General features: G+C 37.1%; 1 protein-coding gene across 2 annotated transcripts in view; it reads right to left on the bottom strand.

The window, feature by feature from the left end:
- Positions 1 to 22,077, bottom strand: part of UXS1 (UDP-glucuronate decarboxylase 1) — a 58,156-nt gene that overhangs the window by 23,791 nt on the left and 12,288 nt on the right. For both annotated transcript variants that reach the window (XM_080603758.1, XM_080603759.1), the window contains exons 3-8: positions 19,574 to 19,622; positions 17,475 to 17,518; positions 13,867 to 13,927; positions 9,011 to 9,191; positions 2,578 to 2,682; positions 1,057 to 1,116 (exon numbers count right to left, since the gene is read on the bottom strand). In XM_080603758.1, the coding sequence (XP_080459884.1) occupies positions 1,057 to 1,116; positions 2,578 to 2,682; positions 9,011 to 9,191; positions 13,867 to 13,927; positions 17,475 to 17,518; positions 19,574 to 19,622 (500 nt within the window). The remainder of the gene's footprint in view (positions 1 to 1,056; positions 1,117 to 2,577; positions 2,683 to 9,010; positions 9,192 to 13,866; positions 13,928 to 17,474; positions 17,519 to 19,573; positions 19,623 to 22,077) is intronic.

Consider the following 22,077-nt stretch of genomic DNA (forward strand, 5'->3'; position numbering starts at 1 on the left):
CTATCTATACTGACTTACCCTTTTTACTGGGTTTGAAGTTTGCATGCATTACTTCTGAACTTTCAAGTGCTGGAGGCCATTTTGTCAAAAAGAAAACTCAAACAATGATGGTCAGTTCTGATTCTCTTCAGTTCTGATCTCTTGCTTGGGTGTATGCTTTGATTCTTCTTGACTGAAGTTATTCCACCAAAAGTGTACACCTTGAGGTATGTTCTTTGTTCTTCTGCTCTTTTTCCCCCCAAAATCTGCACTGCATCTTTGCATCTTGTTACAGAGATGAGTACTTTTTGTTTGCTTGGTTATTTTTTAAAGCCACAACTACTAATGTTGAGCAGGTGCCTGTGCTTGTGTATCTCCATTACCCTTGCAACACTGCTATTAGCCATTAAGCAGGAGTTCACAACAGCAGGAAGTTTCTCTTTTAGGCATATAGTCTGTTGTATGGTGCAAGAAATTATCAAAGATTTTTGTTGCATCCAACTAGCAGTTCTATCGGTAATTCTCTCACTACTTTACTTCTTAGTGATAGGAAAAGGAAGAAGAAGAGATATGATACCATTGCTGAATATTAAATTTTAAGAAACACTGCAAGAGCATGCATGCACAATCATTGTTTTCTCAGATTGGAGTTTATGCCCTTGTCTTTTGCACTAGGGCTACTGCTGAACCATAAGAATACAATTTGTAAGTACACTGGGAAAAGAAATGCAGGTTTGCTACTCAAATGATCTTTCTTCACAAGTTTTTATTATGGCATCTGGATCTTAATTAGGGTTCAACACTAAAAAATTCCCCTACAAGCCCCTTTGAAAAAGAGCCATAAACAAAGACATACGAAAATTGCAAACAGCAGTCCAAGCCTTCCTCCACTGCTCTTACTAGAGATATTTAAAGCAAGTACTCATGCCCACATTTTAAACTGATAACTTAATCTGATAAAGAATTCAAGCTAAGACAGTGATAAATATCTATCATTCATCAAAAGATCTGTAAGCACCCTTCAGTATTTGTATCTCAAGAGCTCTGATTTTTTATTTATTTTTTAATCTTTCTTACCTCCATACACCTCTGATGTAGAGGCCAGTAGCAGCCGTGCTCCAACACGTTTGGCTAATCCTAGATTTTGGGAAACAGAGAAAGAAGAACATAATTTGAGCAAGTACGGGAATCTTTCAGTCATGTTAACTGCTTTATTGTGATCCCAATTTGCATTGTTTTTAAAGAGAATTCACTTTCTCTCACTAGATAAATCTAGCTGTAAATCACATCTGCAGCTTCCAATCTCAAGCTAGGAGACCTGAGAAACAGTAAAACATCCACATGTGATGCGTTCAGTTCTGGTTAACTAAATGTTACACCAAGATAAGATCCAAGAACTTAGTATATCACACCTAAATAAAGGCCAAGGAAGCATAAACCATTCCAAATATGAAATCGGAATCTAGAAATAACATACTGTACCATGATTAATGAAATCGAAAGTTAGGCTACATAAAGAAACATACAGAATAACATGTTATAGAACAAAAACTATCAGTTTCCCTCTATTTTTATTTTTTAATAATTACTGCTCCATTAAAGAGCCTGGGTGATCTTACCCAGCTATTCAGATTACTCTGCCTTCCATTTCAATGCCCTTATGGCCTTCAAGTTGGCATGGCCAATCAAAGGTATCTTTCAGCTATGTTATACAACTGTCCAATAGCACATAGCATCTAAATCATTTAATTATCTTAATTGTACCCACTAGCATATCAAATGTGAGATGGGCTAGGGCCCAGCAGTCTTTTTTGTCTCGCTCTCAGGATCACTGACAGCCATTTCAAGTTGCAACACGTGCCAAATAGACTAAAGATGGGAGGAAAAAGTAGCAAAGGCTTGATGCCTTCTTTTTACAGGCCCATTCCCAGCATCAAAACCAACAGAGAAAGCTGAAAATTTTGCCTTGCAATTATCTAGTATGAAGCTAGATATTAAATGTCCTTTCAGTATTTGCTAGCCAAGGAGTGAGTGCACAAGAGGGAGAAGTGCTCTTAAGTTTGGGGTTTACAGACCAAGTGCAGTTCCACCTACTTCAACCTTTGCTGTGGTGGAAAGGCCCAGTCACTCATGGCAAGTGTGGGATTGTTCTGCAGTCACCAAGGTGAGAAGTGCAGTAACTGGCATAACTTCACTATAAAAATCCCATGCTCTTAACTGCACTTTCTGTAATTATGGCACAGGTGTTACTCCATAGCCAAGTTACAGGCATGAAGTTCTGTTGCTTTGTTAGCTGAGCTTGCTTGTTGTCAGGGTTTATAGAATCACAGAATATCCCGAGTTGGAAGGGACCCATAAGGATCATTGAGTCCAACTCCTGGCACCACACAGGTCTACCCAAAAATTCAGACCATGAATTCATTTGTAGATACATTTAAAGGAAAAGCACAAGTCTTCAAAGAGGGGAAAAATATGTTTTCTCAAAGAAGCAAATTTTTACCATGTTTGACTCGTGTTTCATCCTCCCCTTAATACCGATGTACAGGTTATATTAATGTAACAATGTTAAGTAAGAAGAAAAAAAAGATTTCCACTTACCCAGCATGTTTAATGTCCCAATAGTGTTGGTCTTTAATGTCTTTATAGGATTGTACATGTAATTGGGAGGAGAAGCAGGAGATGCTAGATGATAGATCTGGTCCACTACAGAAAGCCAGAGAGGGGAGAAAAGAAAACATTATTATTTTTCTGTGTGATATATTAAATGAGAAAGCATTAGAGTTGAGATACAAGTACTTCTTTCTGCATTTCCTTACATTGGAACTCAGCATCTCATATGTTGCTACCTACATACAACGTGTTTGCAAACCTGTTGTACCACATCAAGACTTAATTTTTAGTAAAACAATAACTAACATATAATGCATATCCACACCGTTGACACAAAAACCAGAAGTCTGTTGAGATTTTTCACTTGTACAAATTTTAGCAGTGAGTACTTCAGTAACATTTAAAAGCTGCAAAAGTGAATGCATTATTTTTTTTTCTTAAGTTTTTAAGTGGCTACCAACTTCAGAATAATTTTTTTCACATGGAATCCCAAACAAAGACGGCAGAAACATTTTTTAATACTATGAGGAAATTCTGGGGAAAAATAAACTTTTTTGTAAGCCACTTGTCAGTGAAATATCATCGGAATTAGTATCACATTTGTATTTTAATAGTAACAGTGAGGGACATGCCAAGATATGGGCATTTAATTTTTTCCATTTTCCACTATCCACTGCATTTGTTCCAGAGGTGTTCTATGCTGTACTACGGATAACATAGGATTTTAGATTACATTACATTTAGATTACATTAGTATGTGATTAACATAGATAATTATGGAAGTCTTAGGCAAATCTCCTAAACCTGAGACCAGCTTCACCACACCAGGCTGCAAATTCCACTGCTGAAAATAAGAACACAAGGTTGGAGATATTACAGGGGTGAGAGGTCAATTATAATAAAAACTGGACTCATTCATATGAACAGTACCCAATATTCAACAAACCTCAGTCAGCAAGCTTTTCATAGCACAGCTAATGTAAATATAAAAGTATCTTTGTCTTCTATGTAACATGAATCACAGTTAGTTAGATCTACTTAAGAGAGAGAACATGGATAAGCAAATGCCAACACTATGATCAAGTGAGAGATAGTGATGCTTAAGAAAGAAAAATAAGTCCCCTACCAAGGTCATCCAAGAAAAGTAGTCAAGAAGTGAAGTAAGAATTAGAACGGAGGATGGAAAAAAGGTAAATAATTCCTTTTGTGTTACAAAAGGAAAGGTTTGTTTTTTTTTGTTTAAAGAGGAGCCAGCAGTAAAGCACTCATTTTTTTCAAGCTGGTACCACAAAACATAATCAGTTCTTACAGAATTGTAGAACGGTTCGGGTTGGAAGGGACCTTAAAGATCATCTAACTCCAACCCCCAAATATGTTTATGTTGCCATGTTTTTTTTGGTCTACAGATTTTAATATCTACAGGTGATCAGCTGCCTACAGGACTGCAAAACAGACCAGAGAACTAGAAGGATGGTATTTTGGCAAATGTAGTCACAACGGTGAGGACTTATTCTCACATTAAGAAGCGGAGAAAAATATAACTTCATGTAGCAGAGCTATTTGCTCTCCTGTCAATAAAAAAATATTTCCATTCACTAGCAAATACAGTGCAGTACCAAAAGAGAACTTTCCACAGCATGCAGCCTCCAGCAGCAACAAGAATAATAACCAAAGGTGGCCTGACAGAGCAAGTGCTGGGGGGCAGCGAGCTCCCACTTCAGGCTTGATCCAAAGTCCTACCCGCACTGCTAATGCTACTGACGTTTTTAGGATGCTGTCTGCCACATGCAGTGCTCCCTGAATACAAACAAACTCCATGAATGTCTCGAGTCACGTCTCAGAATGTGAGCATCCCTTCCTTGCAGCACAGTACCATCACAATACCAAAGAAGTGTAGACTGAAAGCTTATGAAAGAAACACCCAGAGAAGCCGTTCACTGCTGCTCTCAGCGGTACGCACATTGCTTCCAACGAGGTGGCTCAGAGAAATGAAACCAAGTGACAACTAAAGCCACCACAAGACTTGACCTCTCACCTGAGTTTGATGCTATTTCTTTCCACCTTATTCCTTCACAACCCTTTCTAAATCTTTTCAGTAGACTTTGGTGAAATTGTTGTGGAGGGAAAATGTCACTTCAAAAGCATGGAAGTCCCATAACTTACTGCCCAGCCCTATTCTGTCAAAGGAGAATCAAATACTTTCCTGCCTCCATACCTATAAATGCTTTACAACATCCAACTGTGTGACTACAAAGCCTTGAGATGACTTTGCAATTAAACCGCAGTGCGATTAATTGAAAATGACTGGGTGAAAGAACATGCAAAGCTTTAAGTAAATGGGTATGGACCAAAAATGAATAAAAACAAACAAAACAAAAAAAAACACAAACAACAACAACAAAAAAACAGTTAAGTTCTGCAAGATTTTTGTAACTCACATCAGGTGCTAGAACTCTGTCAGCAACTGTGAACACAGCATCAAGAAGTATTTTGGCAAGCACTTTACCAGACAAGTGATAAAATAAAGAAACATTGACCAGGAAAGGCTTAAACTGGAGAAGGTATGTTTACAAGGTCTGAGTTAGCTTGAGTTACTTTGTGACACCTGAAGTCTAAAGGGCAAGTTTCGAATTTCTAAAGACCAGATTCTTCTCAAGCAAAGCAAGACATTGCAAAATAGAAATGCCTTAGTTACAGGTGTGTCAACTGAATAAAAGCTTCACAAAACAGAAATCTGTTGTGAACAGGAACTTCACTTACTCCAATTAAAGTCTTTAGAAACTTAATCTGTTTCAGTTCAACTATATGCTTGAATTTGTGACAATTGTTAATTTTCATTGATTTTAATATTTATATAACATACATTTGGGAAGACAGTGTTGGATTTAGCCTCAAAGTGTCATTTTTTTGCCTTGCCTCTTCAGGGTGAGGCAGAATATGTTGGTGGTCACTAAACAGACGACAGCGTTGGAGACGGTGCAGGAATGACAACCCCAGCCAGTACAAAATATTCTGTAGCAAAAGCATGTTGGTGGCACTGGTTTAATAATGTGGTCTAAGATCAGAGCCCCACAGAATCATTTTGCATCTGATGCTTGTACAGTAAATCCATGGCTCTAACCAGACGCGTCTGATTCATTGTTAACATTAAGAAAACGAGTTTGTATTTCCAGCCATTTATAGTTAGCTGTAGGAAGTTGTTTGTATGCTTGTTTTAAGGCTTCCGAAGGCTGCCGAGGAAGCAGGAAGAAGAAAAGCCAGTGGGAGAAGGATATGGGCTATGCATTTTTGTCTGATGTTTTCTTATTCAGCTCCTATAGCTACTGTGTACAATGTGTGTGCACCTAAAGGCAGCTGATAATCAGACCTCAATCATGAGGATGGAAATACCAATTGCTTTTAGATGCCCAGTTTGTGGTAGGACTAGTATCTTTTAACTTCACATTGAAATCAGCTGCCTCTGCCCCATTTATGTGAGTAAAATGATATTTTCACAGCAGAAATACATACTTCAGAGGACGAGTGAAATCATTTAAAAATTTAAATCTTTTTTTTTTCTGCAGACATACAGTCAACCCTAGTGCAAAGATGAGTATAAACAAGACAGCACTGATGCTCAAGTCCCTGTGTAAACTAATTAAGTACGTTATTTCTGTCCTATATACATTTAATCTAAAATTTCATTGGGTAGTTTTTAATGCAATTCTGTTACCAAGAAGTGTATAGATCACAGTAATACCAGCTCATACATTCATTCTCTTCTGTTCTCCAACTAACAGCTATGTCTCTTTACACTAAAGTTTACAGGAACATGATCCACAGTGCTCTCAAGTAAACATCTTGTAAAGCCTGTAATATTAAGGAATATAAAGAATAAGAGGTAAAAAGATTAAACAAAGGTGGATTTCTATACTTTTTTTTTCCAATATAACAGAAAAGATTCCTTTCTTTATATGTAACCCTTTAGAAAAGACAGTTGTCATCTCGGACTAAAAAAAAAAAAACACATTTATTAGTGGATTAAACCTTTTAAACCTTGACGTAACAGTTAGGTTGAAAAGAAAATCTCTTTAAAAATCCCACGTACTTCATGAACGCACAACTCAAGCACAATAAAAAAAAGTGTTCACATAACTATTATGCAAAGCTTTACAACTTTTCTTTTCACATTTTGTTTTTGATTATGTCCTGCCTTTCAAGATTCTTAAACTACTTTCATTACAGAATTCAGCACCTTTGCTTTTTTCCTTGAAAAGGTCAAGTGAAAACTACATGGTCCTTGTGAGTTCTCTGCTGACACCTTCCCCAAACACTACAGCAACAAAAATTCTACTGGAGGAAGACAAAGTCATTCAGCACTACAGTTAACAATAGTTATCACAGGGCTAAGAAATGAAACATGTATCTTGGTGGTTTACCACTCTGTCTGGCCAGCCCAGACCAAGATCCAAGAATGCTGAGTGCCACCTCATGTGTCATGGATCAAAGATAATTACTTGCAGATCCTACGTAAGCATCACTATGAAGCTAAATAATTCATTAAGATAGTTAATGAAAGCTACACATTTTGAAACTAAATTCACTTTCCATATTAACAGCACAGACATTATTCTTTCTAGATGAGAAATGAGGTCACCTTCCAAAACAAAGTACCGATTACTTTCTCAGGAATTCAAGTGTTAAACATCCGTATATGAACTTTTTCAAACAGGATAGCGTATAAATAGGAATTCTTCAGCTGAAAACCTTCAAGACTTCCCACTCATTCTAATTTCTATTTCCAAGTGAAAAGGACTACCAGGGACTAAAATAAGAGGTATTTATCCATATGTCAGAATAAAAAGAGACAACTTTTTAATCTGTTACAATAACTATTCCTCACTACCTCAACTTGTTTTTTTCCCCTCCTTTCTTATGCTTGACACCAAACCCTGCACTGTTTTTAAACTTGAACAACAATTTATCAAGTTGCTATACTGATATATTGAAGTTAATTTTATCTTATTTTTTAGCCAATTTTATTTTGATATTTAGCCACATGAGGTTTAATTTATGTTGTTGGAGGATGAGAAGAAATTCAATAAACTGCCTACTGAATAACGTTATAACATGTTATCACTGTAACACGAAGAATTAATGCGTCTTTATTACACAAAGAACGGGACATGTAGCAAAAGGATCTCAGAATTCACATTCATTAGTGCCCAGTAACTGAGCATCTGATAACCGATAGTTATCTGAAAAGTTCTTGAGTGTAATCAGTTAGAAAGAAGGTAACAGAGGAATTAGGAAAGCCCATCTGGCTGAGGTATAAACTACAGCGCCTGGAGCCAATTAATATCCTAGTTCCATTATCCCACCAGTGGAAACAAAAGTTTGAAATAAAGTAACAGACAGTAACTGAACCAATGCATTATCAGAACAGAGAAGGAACACCTTTGCAGAATTGTTTCAGTAGTGTTGTCAGGAATTCATCACTAGCAACAGTACAAGAGACGCAATTACTAGAGGTTTCTCCTGTGAAATTTGACCCATTAAACTGCAGCATAAGTAATAAATGGGGAAAAAAATAGCCCCAGATCCATTGTTTTAACAAATGAAACAATTACATTGCTACAGAAGTCTAAAGGAAGGGAGAAAAAATCACCAGAACTCCAGCAGAATTACAGTAACCTTTTCATTGACTCACTATACACTGATATATTCCCAAAGAAAAGACTACAAATGCATATATTTTAAATACAGCCGTGTTAACGTCATCTTACAGTTTGGCATAATAGTTTGAGGCTCACAGCAAGTTTAGATGTTGAGTTACTTCTACATCTTTGTTTCTTCATTTTTTGTTGAAAACTGCAGGAATTAATGCTGTCATTTTCCTATTCCACAAGCTGTGGAATGCTCTTACCTAAACTAGGAGCACTATTTTCCATAGAAGAAACGTAAGGCAACTAATAAAAGCAAGTCGACTTGCTCTGTGAAAGAGCTTATGTTCCTCTCAACTGACCATTCACAGCTGCAGATGTATGCAGTCTGCAGTAACTACACACTCCTGAATTAAGTTTCTCAGCTCAGGAGACACAGAACCCAGATTCTGCGTAAGCATGTGCATGCACACAGGGACATGGGGCAATGGGTGGGACAGACAGCCTGACCTTTTGGCATCCTGTCTTCTCACAAAATCAGTCACATGAAGGAAATATTGAAAACTTCCTCCTCCCATCTAGTCAGAAAGGAAGAACTGATTTCACAGACGAGTGTTCTTAATCTCTCACCCCACACTAGTCACAGAAATCAGGCTAATAGTAAAGCATATTGGTAACAGATCAATCCAGAAGTCAGTGCCCAAAGTTAATTTCTTTACAGACACACTTATCAGCGTAAAGCACATCCAAGAGCAAATACCAAGGTAGAAACTACTCACCTTCAATGTACAGGGGCTCAACGACATCATGATTTATCAGTTCGAAGTTCTCATGACCAATCCAGTGCTCCACATTTCTTTTCCTGCCCGTAAAGAAGTTGTCCACAACTGTAACCTCATGGCCATCCATCATTAGTTTGTCAGTAAGATGAGAACCCACAAACCCTGCTCCTCCAGTTATCTGCGTTAGGACAGTTGGTATAAATTTCTTTTTCTTTTTACAGAAACACCAGACAAAGTCTACAGCATGAAAACAAAAGAACAGTAGCTTTCGGATCCTTACTTACTCCAGGGGAAAACATCTCCATTTCCATGTTCAATTTTTTTTTAACCCAATATTTAGGGCATCTAGAATTTCAAGAGGTGCTTGACATGCTTCATCACTGTCAGCCTACAAGTTCAGCTAACTATTCATATCAACAAAATCACTTTTTTTCAGATTAGAATCTTTCCTATTTTTTCCTTCAAAATGGATTGTGCCCTTTTTATGTGAGAGAAAGATCTAAAAAGACCCAAAAAGGTAAGAGAATTCTTCACTATTCCCATTTCTGAGAAAAAAAATAAAAAGTCCATGCTATTTTTGTGAAAGATTTATAATATTAGAAACATCAAATCCAGCTTCTGTCTGCTTTAAATGGAAGGCATGTTGGGTGTTCTAAGTACTACAAATTCTTTCACCTCTCAGAGGCGGAAAAAAACCCAAACTATTCCTTTTCTGTTTTAATGCATCCACAACCCTATTATGACAGGATGTGTATGCACATCCTATCATTCTGTTTGCAGCCTCTTGTACCATTTACTCTGACATACAGCACTTGCCTGTCTTGGAACTTTATGATGCTTTACTGTAAAGAAATAAGCAGAAATAAAATATTTTAAATATAGTGCTCTTGTTCCATATTAGAGTTAAAGTAATCAAGTTCTTTATTTTTCCCCCTTTCTGTATGTCATTAAGAGTAAACAACAACAAAAATCACTAACAGAGTATTCAAGCAGTAAACACTGCAAGTAGTAGGGCTCCACGTTGCGTGACACATCCAGACAGACATATCTATGGAAGCAATCACTTTCTCTGCACTTCATAAACTGTTTATAAGAATACACAAAGATGACAGACAAACACTTTTAAAGAATGAAGGTAAAAGCCCAACGTAGCATCAGCTCTATTATATGACTACATGATCAAATTTACATTTTGAAAAGGTGATTCAGCTGTTCATTTCCATTCTTCAGTTGCAGTGACAACTAGCCAAACAAAAGGGCATAGTGATACTATCAAAGAGGAATCTAATGCATGGATAGTGTGCTACAATGACCAAGCACTGTGCGCAGAATGATATAAATGCCTGAAGTTCTTAAGCTTTGACTGGCACAAAGTGAAGATATTTATCCTGCCCTCTCCCCCCATCCACTGCTGCAAACACCAGATGAGCAGATTTTTTTTTTTTTTTAATTTCATAATCAGGAAAGAAATAAAGGCAGATAGAAAGCTAACAAAAACTGAAAAGGAAAAAAAAAAAAGACTGACATCTGCTTTCTTCTCTAAACCCCAGCCTTCTACTTCTTGTTTTCCCACAATTGTTTTTTCATATTAAAAACTCAGGGCTATTGGTGTTAAAGACATTGTACCAGTTAATAAAAGAACCACTTAGTTGGCCTATTTGGCATTCTTTTGGGTTAGTCAGTGCTTCCAGATTCAGTATGTAATTCAGTTCCTTGACAAACCTGAAGGAGAAAGAAGATTCAGGAGAAGCCCTCTTTAAAACAAAGCAACAATGTCAGAGCTCCCACAATCCCATAACAGACAGGAGGGAGGAACAGGTTTCTGGCATAATGCTATGAGCACAGAGAGGGCAGTAACTGAGCAAGAACAGCCCTTTGCCAGGTAATACCACTTACTAAGGGAAAAAAAAATGCACAGAAAACCTACTGCCCTAAGCTTATCCTGACTTGGGAGTGAACAGCAGCCTTGTTGAACATTCCAAGGGGTTTGTCTTTTTGTGGTGACCAGGACCAAAGTTTCCTGTAGAGCTTATGAACCTGTTCCTTCAATCGAGATCCAACAAAATTCCCTGCTGCTACTTCTATTTCCGGCATTCCAGAGAAGACAAATTCAATGTTTGCTGTATACCCTCAGTGTAGCAAAACATGCTGAAGGTGTCTTCTTCATCTCCTAACCCAACCAGACACTGCACGTAGCAGCACAGCAGCACTCTTCTGTCATATGCAAGCAAAAAAAAAAAAAAAAAAGGAAAAAAGCACAAACCAATTTTGTTCGGAAAGAAGTTTACAATTATTTTAAATCTGTAAGTCGTTTCTATGATAAATCTGTATTAGCTTCATTAACATGCTAATTCCATAGGTATTGAAAATGAACTACCTGGAAAAGGAGCTGAATTTCCCCTGGAAAAGTAAACAGCTACATAAATTAATTTTTATCATTACTTGAGGCTACATTAAAAAGATCATTTTTCACTGAAGTTCTCAACATAACCTTCCTGTAATTGCTTATAAAAGCAAGGTTAATGTACTTCATTTCTAAATATGACTTCCTGCAAATTACAATGTCATTAATCTCCAAAATCATATACTGTACATGAATCATTTCCATATCAGAATTGAAATAGCAGCACCTAGGGCTTAAATAAACATTCTTTAACAAAACTTTATATAAAAATATAATTTAACAGTGCCAATATGCTTTTTAACTTCAGCATCTATGGAAAGGCACAAACATTACTAATAATTTCCTGCAGTGGATGTGTTTAAATACTTGTCTATTTCCTATACGGTTTATTTTTGCTCTCTGCAATCAGATTTAAAACATCTAGTGTCCCATATGGAAATTGCACTAATTTTGTTGTTGTTTTGTGTTTCTACTGGTCTACCATATTCAATTCAGGAAAAAAAAAAACCACAACACACTGAGCCTACGCCAACGCTTTCATCCACAAAATCACCAGAAATCCTTCTCTTGCACAGAAAAGCCTTTTGCCTAGTCACTTCAGAGAAGTGAACAAGCAGACAAATCACACACCCCAGGACGAAGTTCAATGAACTTAAGCTCTTTTGAAAGAAAGTGCTGGAGTATCCAGTCTTAGCTGAGATATCGCTGCTACTAGCAATCATCTGCAAATAGGTACAGAATAAGCAAAGAACTGCTAGAACTGCTGTCTGCTCACATCAGTGTTGTGGATATCTGCAGGTTTGCAGCTGGAGACTGCATTCAGGGAAAATAAGAACTTAGAATGGTTTAGGAAAAAAAAAACACATAGAATCATCAAAATATGAAACAAATCATCTACCAAACTTCACTTGGCTCACCAGTTCTTTCTGTTTACTCCTGACAAATTTTGAAGTGCCATGCAAGGTCTACACAAGTCTTCTATATGCTGAATTCAACTATTCAAAATTTTTCCTACACGATGACACGAACATTATAGATGAATGAAACTGCCCACTTGAGCAGCAGGTTTGTGAATGCCAATGAGCGCGCACTGAACTAGTTCCCAACTGCAGTACAGAAGAAATGACTATGCAACTCAGTCATCCTTTTGGCCAGCTCTCTGTTTAATAATTTAATCTCTACAGAATGCAGACATCAAAAAGCTATTCACCTCCAGGTCTGCAGAAAACACTCCCATTCCAACTATTTGCCATCTCTGTTGAAGCAATGAACTTCAGCAAGATATCCAATACCTTCAAGTGGCAAAGTTAAAAAATAGTAAAGAGCTCCATAATCCATTAACAGCTTGCACTGATAATTTTCTTGTAAACACCTTATCATACCAAAAAAAGGACGTTGAGGTAACATTGTTACAGTTGCATGCATAAGCACACTATTTAGGACTTTTCAGAATTAAGGCTGTTACTTTCCTCATTACGCCTTCCAATTTCAACAAGGAATCAGGAAGCCTACAAACCTATATCCCCTTCAGGCAGCCATAAACATATGAACTTAAACTAAACTAATAAAATGTAGTAACACATTCTTTATGAAGTTTTGCAATAGCAATAAAGTCATTTGGTTTTACTTATATCTTTTCAGTGTTTTGTCAAAATTTTGAAGTGTCAAGGCAAAACCACGAAATTTCAGCACTTTTGTGGGGATTTGTCGTAGATTCTGCTCTCTACTACAGAGGCAGAAGCTCTTAATATGTATCTTAGGTAGCTATATTTCCACTGCCTCTCAGAAACAAAGACATTCTTTTTTTGTCCAGGACAGACGAAAACAAGAAAAATTTTAAGACACTGCTAACTTCAAAAGTGTTTGTAGACAAAACTGTAAAGCTGATGTCACAGCAGTTTGCTGAATTTAAAGATGCCTTGGACTATTACTTGTCCTGACTAAACCTGTCCTCCTCTCCCATCCTAAAATGTCTGTGATGCTTCAAAATACCAGAAACAGAGAAGATAAGAGATACACACTGCCTCAGTCTAACTGCTCCTTCTTAACAGTACTGCAGAGCAGCTACTCTTTTAGCCTTATGACTTGTTCAATTCAACCATACAAACTTTCTGCCAAGACATGCCTAAAGTTTCCCAGTCTGCAAGTTTAAGCCACTTGGGAACGCAGGTCTAGCGATGCAGGTCTAAGCTGTTAGAAGCAGAGAACAGTAGCTTAATCAGCAAGTCAAGCCTCTAAACCAGAGCCCAAGTCTAAAATCCATATGCTGTGTTTGAGAACATCAACGCAGGGTAAGCGAATCCCTAGCCTATACCCTGTGCAGCACATACAACATCCAAAGTATTTTACTTTAACCCTGCTCATGGTTTTTAATTAATCCTGTAAAACAGATTACATTCCACCAAGCTCTTATTTCCCAAGCACAACCCTTGAGTAAGTTCAAACTTACCAGGATTCTTTTACGATCTTTTTCTGATAAAAATTTCACTGGTGGGTATTTCTGGGTGAAACTAAAAAACAAATCAAAACAAAGAATAAAAATCATATAAGTTTCAGCTTTGCTTCTTTGAATTATGAAACATTATTCTGACAACGCCCAATACTCAAAGTAAGGCCATGCTTACTCCTTTTATCTAAAGAAGAATCTAGACCAACATGAGAAATTACCTATGTTTTGTTGAAGCACCATGAAAAATATAAAAACTGAACAGCAAGAAGTGCTTTTAACCTTCTGCTTAAGTGATTTTCGAGTATGAATCACTTGGCTTCTTCTATCTGTTGAGAACAGGCCTAGAGCCAGGCATGACATCACAAGAGAATACAATCATAAAACGTGAGCAATTAGTTTTTATTTTTTGAAGTTTTAAAAAGCAAGCAACCTTCTATAAAAATCTGGAAAGGAAATTCTATTAACTTACCACATTGACTTCAAACAACTCTGCTTAAAATTTCAGTGTAATCAATGTAATGTTTACAAGCAGAATGCTGAGGAAACCCTCTAAGATGGCTCAACCTTTTTTTTTTTCTTCCTCCAAACAAGAGACCTTATTCAGTCTGAAAGCTAATCTTAATTTTCTTCTCAAAAAAAATGAATAGACTGATGTTGTCTTAATGGTCTACAAGCTACTTTCACTTTATTTATTTTTTTCACATTCTTCAGAATAATTCAATCAAAACTAAAATATTCTAAAATAAAATTATGTGACCGATGAATCTCTGGTGCTCTCTTAATTTCAAAATGGATGTTCAGAGCCCTAAATGCTTTTATGGACACAGTAACAGAATTATGTTACTTTTTTCTCCCCCTCACTGGCATGCACTCTGCATATGGCAACAAACACCTCCAAATGAAGGTGTGAAGAAGGTATGATTTTTTTTTTTAAGTTAAGTAGCGTTTTAGTCCCAGCAATATTTCAATAGCTCATGTTATGCTTACTAAATACCAGTGTGACACCTGACAAAAATCAAACTGCGGTTACTCTTCTCCAGGAAGCCCACATGCTAGAGATACAATCAGATGTAGCAAGCAGGAGATATTTACATCCGACGTTCACACTGAGATTACGTTTACATGTACTCACAGACTCTGATTGAACTGACTCTACACTTACTGATTCTGAAGCATCTCCTCTGGTTCTAGCTTGCAGTATTGGCCCAATGGAAATTAAGAGAAAGCACAGTGCTTCTGTATTTGTGACAACTTGTCATCCCAGAGTTAAAGCCATTTTCAGTTTTGTGGATAGGTGAAATATGCAGCAGAATCTTCCAACATTACCCATACAGGAAAACTGAAAGAAGGAACTACCTACACTTGCCTTGTATCCCATCACTACAGGGATCACTAAGGGCAACCTTATTTCCTTGATTTAAGGTGAAACAATGAGAAACAGCAGTGCGTAAGCATAATACATACATGTAAAACAGCCTTCCAGTGAGAGAAGGGCAAATCCACCAATAACGAGAGTTGAAAACACGTTGAATGTTTATCAAGTTTTTAAAAAAGGTAAGTGTCAAGTAACTGGATGTGAGGTAAAAGTCAGTCCCCTCCATTTTTAAGGCCAAGGTTACATTAGTCCATAACGAAGTCACACTGCTGCCAAAGGAATGTCCCAACGATGTTTGCACCTTCCGTTACACCAGGAATGGCTCAGGGGCAGCGTTCAGGAGTCTGGAACTGATCCAGCAGAATGCTCATCTTTTGGCAACAGCTTAAGTGTAAGTTTTGCTTTGATGAATACACTAGGCCTAGCAATGCTTTTTGCTGTGCAAATCATTAATAAAAGCTTTCCAACTTTAGCTTGTCAAACAACCTTTCGTCATGAGACTAGCATTAAGGAATTCTTGACTTTCCTGCTTCCCAAATGCATGAAGATGGCTTGATTTCAGATTCTAATCAGCTTATGAGGTAAAAAAACATTGACACTAGAGAATAAGTTTTGCAAGCAGGATCAGCCTTCGGGCATCTATTAGTGAATAGTTGCATACCACCTCTTTATGTAGATACAAAATTTGAAAATTAGTACCAGCAACATCTTGCATGCAGCTGAACCAGCAGATAATATAATTATATATAAATAATAATTATTTATTGTTATAAATATGATTCCCAGATCAGTTCCTGCAGAGGTAAAATATATTTTCATTCTTTCTGCTCATTGTTAGTGACTTGCTAGACATTTGAAACAAGAAACATTAATGCACTGCACACGCTACTCCAAGTGAAATGAGCATTTAGATGGCTCCTGACAAAAGCTTTAACTTAATGGTTTTACCCATTGCTCATTTGGAAAAATGCAACAATTACAAAAGCAAAAAAAAGCCAACCAGGATACCCCTACCACAACGGCAGAAGGAAATACCTGAATTACTAACAACTGAAATTGAAGATATACTGGGCTGTCAGTAAAGATTAACCAAGTCAATTGAACAGAGACAGTGCATCAAAAATTTAATCTGAACATAAAATCATTTCTCTATAATTTCACCACTGCATCACTTGTTTAGTTCGACCCATGAAATCCATACTTATATTAAGAGATCAATGATCAGATCAGCGTTCTTACTGAAATGAAACAGCAGGTAACCACCAGTATGCCGTATGTAACCATCCAGGCTTACTGGCACTGGCTTAAATAAGGCCAGACCTGGCCCTTTGTAATGCAGCATTCTCAGCCCGGCTGGTTGTTTGGGACATGGACTCCGTCACCCGTGAAACAGTATCACTGTCAAAACCAGCAGTGTCCTCCTGCCAACAACGGCCAGTTTCCCCAGACTGGAGAATGCATCTGGCTGAAAGGCAAATAGGTTGGAGTGTGAGGGACCTGCTTGTGAAGAGACACTGAAATGTATAGTTTCCCCATCCAGTTTACTAACAGCATTCGAATGGCTCTGGTGCCACATGAGGGAGGAAATGATATTGCAGAGTGGACTCAAACAGCACAAGAAGTGGTGGAACTAGAGCAAGCATAGAAATCTACCACATTTACCATCTGTGGTTCACCAAAAAGCTTGTCTGCATTTCTCAACTGTATTATCTAATTTAATTCAAGATATCACATTCCTTTACAAATCCTAAGAGAAGTCAGTCTGTTGGGCTCATCCAAAACACGTGCACAGAACAAGATTCAAAAGCAAATTGTTGTACATTAGCTGAACCATGGTAAGCGATCACAAGCATGGGAAATGTAAGGTAAAACACCTCCAGTTTCTTGTAGTTGAAACCAATGTATTTCAGCACATACCTGTACTAGACTTACTAAACCATGGTAAACTGTTCACCGGCAGCACTAAAATCTGCAAATTCCTTCACAGGATTTGACCTTGACAAGAATTTAGTACTCACAGTTACTTTGATGGGATTATTCAGCCCTGACTACCCTAAGCATTAATGTCCTTTGGCATTCAAGGGCCCATCCTAACGCAGATATGACAAAAATCCAAAAGGATTGAAGGCATACGCAAAATATGTATCTCTAGCCTACAAGGTACAGAATTTAATGCTACAAAGCAGAAATTGCACTTTTAAACTGATTCCCAAACCAAGCAAAGACCACATACCTTTTTTCTAGATCTCGGATTTTCTCCCTTAGAGGTGCAACAGCCTAAAAATAAAGGAATAGTATTTAAACTTTGAAGAAGAGGTAAGATTCATATGACAAAACATTCATATAGGAAGTTACTTCAGAGCAAAAACCATGGCAGTCTTTACAAAGAGCTTCACAAAAGATAATCCAAGAAACTTCTATCTTAAAGCATTCTTTATGTCAAAAAATCCTTGGGCAGTTTTCCCCCAAAATCAAATCACCTAATACCCTTAAGCTTACCACTAAAAGTAAAGCATCTTCAAAGCTAATGCAGCTGCTCAAAAGAACATCCAAAGCTATGAGTACCATAGCTTTGTGATATGAACATCCACCGTTATGATTCCTATTTAAGTGGACGTAAATACAGAAGCAGAGACATTAGCACCAGTGCAAAGGTTACAATTCTCTCAGAACATGTGAATTTAAAGAAGTATCATGTTTTACATTACAACTTGAGGAAATGTTTTTAGTTTACTAGTCTTTTAAAAAATCTTAATAAATGGAAATTCATTAGAAAAAATAAAATTCACCTACCAATACTTCTGTTTTGTATTTTCATTGCTTTGAAAGAGGGAATCATTTAAGTCAGCATCAGTTTCAGGTTCTTTATTACAGGACCTGAATTTCTAACATTCCTGCCAAATATCAGCAAGTCCCTGTAATCTCGTTATTAAGCTTACTAAAAGTTTGTCACAAAATTTACCGTGTAGGGACATATGTAAATTGATAGCTATCAAAGGATTATCATTCAAAAAGGTATTAAATAGAAACGTATCATCCAACGACCATTAGTTTTCCCACAAATACTAATGGTTAGAGCTAGACAACTCAGGAAATTCATGAATTAACTGAAATAATCTGAATATTCATGTTAAGAGAGAAATACTGCATTTTCTTTTAAGCTCCTCAAGCATCTGGCTCTGTGGAGCAGCAAATAGCTCCTGAAACAGCCATACTTATTTTGACAGTTTAAAGTACTGTGTACAACTACAGCTTTAAAAACAAGATCCAGACAAGCCTAACTTCTCAGAGAAGTAACTCTGATCCCAAAAAATTTCACCCACTAAATTTCAAGCATTTCACCATTCCCAAACAACTGAGATTTTCAGAATGTTTGTTGTAATATTTACCAGAATTAAAAACAAATGAATGCAAAAAAAATGCATTTTTTTTTCAGCAAAAAGCTGAAAAAAAAAAAAGAATGCAACAGACATGACCTAAGAACATAGCCCTTCCCCAAATTTTAAGCAATTTCATTAGGCTTCTTTCTGTATCCTGAGGAACGATTGCTTTACAAAGCTGTAGGAATACAAGACACTACGCAGACCAGACTAAATAAGCATGGTCACACCAACACGCACAAAAGGGGTGGCAAGTACTCACCTCAAGGTGAGTATAAAAGATATATATAACATATAACTAAGGACAGTTATATCTGTTCAATTCTTTATTTTGTTATTATATTGGAAGCCTAAACTCACCTGGAGAAAGACCTGTTTGTGAACTTTCATAGTATTTCACAGCAAACTGAGGTTGAAATAAATTCAGAGATGCTGATGAAGAAGTTCAGAACCACCAGCATGCTCAATACCCATGCCTACTGTAGTACTTGTATTGCCAGCACTTGTCCTTGAAGCATTGTCAGTGCAAACTAGTCCCAAACACAAATACAGCTATATTTGCTCATGAGTTGACAACAAAGCAAAGCATGTTTGTAAGGTTTCAAATTTTGACTTAAACTTACGTATACTTAATATTTTGGAAGGGTGATAGAGGAAACAATCTGTGCATGTCCTATACTCAAGAAAGTCAGTTGTCAGGAGGTCTCTATAAAGTCTCTGCAGCAAACAAGACTACCTCTAGAGCTATAACTTCCAGAAAGATTTAGAGGTACCCTTTTTATTTCCAGAAAGTCATATCTACGTGAATCTGTAAGAGTTCAAAAGCTGTTATGCATAAATCTAATGCTTTGATTTTAATGGAATGGAGAGTAATGACAGAGCTAGTCCCTTTCAATATGAAATGAAAAATTGAGTCTTCAAAAGAGAACAAAAAAAATATTAGAAAACTGACCTCCTCTATTTTACTTTCCACTTTCTGATCCCCATTTTCTTGGAGAGACCTGTTAGCAAGAAAACAAAAAAAACATAATTCATACCAAAGCAATGTTAGCTCCACTGCACCAACATCAAGCTTTTCCTGTTAAAACAGTATCTTCACAGCATCCTAAGTTAGTATTATTTCATAGGCATACTCAGAGTAAATGAAAGTGCTTGGTCCAATTCCCACTGAAAACAGCTACAGTCTTGTCACAAAGTTTGGCAGAAACAGAACCAAGCCCGCAGGAAAAAGTAATAAAACTGAAGATGGCATTCATTTTACAAAGAAAATTAAATTAACCAGAAAAGTGTCTAATCATTGCACCAAGGTAGGGTCAGCAGAAGTGTTTTTGTGTAGTTTTACTATCTGAATGCCTAAGATGTCTTCTTGAGGGTGCAAGTTCACTGTATGCTAACAGAACATTTTCTCTCAATGCCACAACTACAATTTCAATCTAAAAGAGAGAAGAGGACACGTGCCTAGCTTTGACTTTGAATTTTCACAAAACAAGGAAAAAAACCTATACTGAAACTTACCTTAAGTGACCATTTGATGGGCAATGCTAACTTTTTGCACGTCACTCATTTGAAATGAATCCAAGATTATACCTTGACGTCCTTCAGTGTAAGTTGTGAAAACAGAGGATTGCCTAAGATGTTAGTGTCTTGCATAAAGTTATGTGGTCTTATTTAGCATGTAATTGTGTAAAATATTTTAATTAGTGTATCCATTCTTTAGGTAAACTTCAACAACTGTAGAATATTTTACTTCTTGCATCTAGTCTATATAATTTTCCTTAAGTTTGCATAATTCTTTTTTTTTTCCTTCCCCAAACTAAACTTTCTGAAAGGGGAATTATTTATCAAGCCTTACAGTAGTAATTTTTTGCATACTAGAGGATTCATGGGTATCCAACATAAAATGGAGTTCTTTCAAATAAAACAGAGCTCCTTTACTTGGGACCTGCAGTCATAACACCTAAGGAAACAGAAGGCCCTTTGTTAAGCAGATATATATATGCCACACCATTAGAAGTCGGAGCAATGATTCCCTTCATACCCTTCATTAAAACTCTGTTACTAAAGTCAGTTCAGTCTATTACTAAGGCAAAAACCTCACTGAATGGATTTGTCGTATCAGTAGAGTGCATTAATAGGCTGAGACACGGTCCCTGAACCATATTTTCATGATGAATTTTATTTTTTTATTTTTTAATAGCAGCAAATAATAAATTCATACCATGTTATCTGGAGTGTTTTTATAAATTCATGTGAATGCTTCAAATGTTTTCCCAAGAAAAAAAAAGGTACCCAGTATTGTTTATTCAGAAATCCTGTAGCTTAAGTATTGGCACTCTAGTTTAGTTTTTAATGAGCTTTTCCACCCTAACAAAGACAATGTTATTGACTGAGTCCCAACATTAGATCTTCAGAAATTTTTCTGTAAAGGACTTCTCAAATAAGAAGGTAGATGCAGATAACTGCAGGATTACTAAGGACAGCTTGTCAGGGAACCAACACTCTGGATCCCATGACAGCCTGTCCTCCTCAAACCACTGAGGGTCCTTCCTTCAGAAATGCTCAGCTGCTCACCTAACAGCTGCTAAGCTGCCATAGTTGGGTGATCATGAGATAACATGGTAATCTAAATGATATCTCCATCTGAAAGCCACAGTAGCTCAGCAGCTGTTCAGCTAACAGCTGAACACTTCTCGTAGCAAGGGTGGGAAACTGCAAGAAAAGTAAAGTTGACAGCCTGGGACAAGAACAGATCCCACAGCAAGCTTTCCTGGGTAAAGCAGAGTCCACATGAAACTAAGTAATTTTCTTAATTTGCCTCAAAATTCCTTTATTCTGTGCTGCTAAGCACAGTAACAGAATAACTAAGCCTTTTAATAGCGGAACAACACGTTGAAATATTTTGTCCCCTATGCGCAAAACTTTGTTGTGGGGAACACAGTGTCCTCATATCCTCTTCACCTTCTCTTCCAGAGGACACTTGCAATCAAACAGCAGTACTGTGAAATCTGCATGATTTGCATTTATATGTTATGCCTTCCTATTTTTAAGGGCATAAATTCTGGGGGACATAGCACAGGATTTTTTTGCTTTTCAGCAGTTAAACCACCAGCTTCTCTCCCAATTAATTATGGAGGGGAGAAACTCCTCAAAACTTTATTTCCAATTCTAGGCACAGAATTATGGTAAACAGTGGATGACCTGCTACTTTTCCATGCTTAAGTCTGTATTGTCACCAATATATCGGTCAGGTCTATGACGAAAGAAAGCAGAATCCCAGCCTACGTGCCCAGCTATGCTCTTCAACTTGCCTGAAAACATCTCCCAGTTCAGAAGATGATCTCACGCAAAGGAAGATGTTGAAATGTGAGAAGACCCTCGATGAGGTTTTCAGCAGACATGCACTGCACCCCTTTCTGAGACTGAACACCCTGTATTTAAGAAATGGTATCAGCTGCT

Source organism: Anser brachyrhynchus, assembly GCF_964034855.1.
Source record: "Anser brachyrhynchus genome assembly, chromosome: 1".
In the NCBI taxonomy this organism is placed as follows: Eukaryota; Metazoa; Chordata; class Aves; order Anseriformes; family Anatidae; genus Anser; species Anser brachyrhynchus.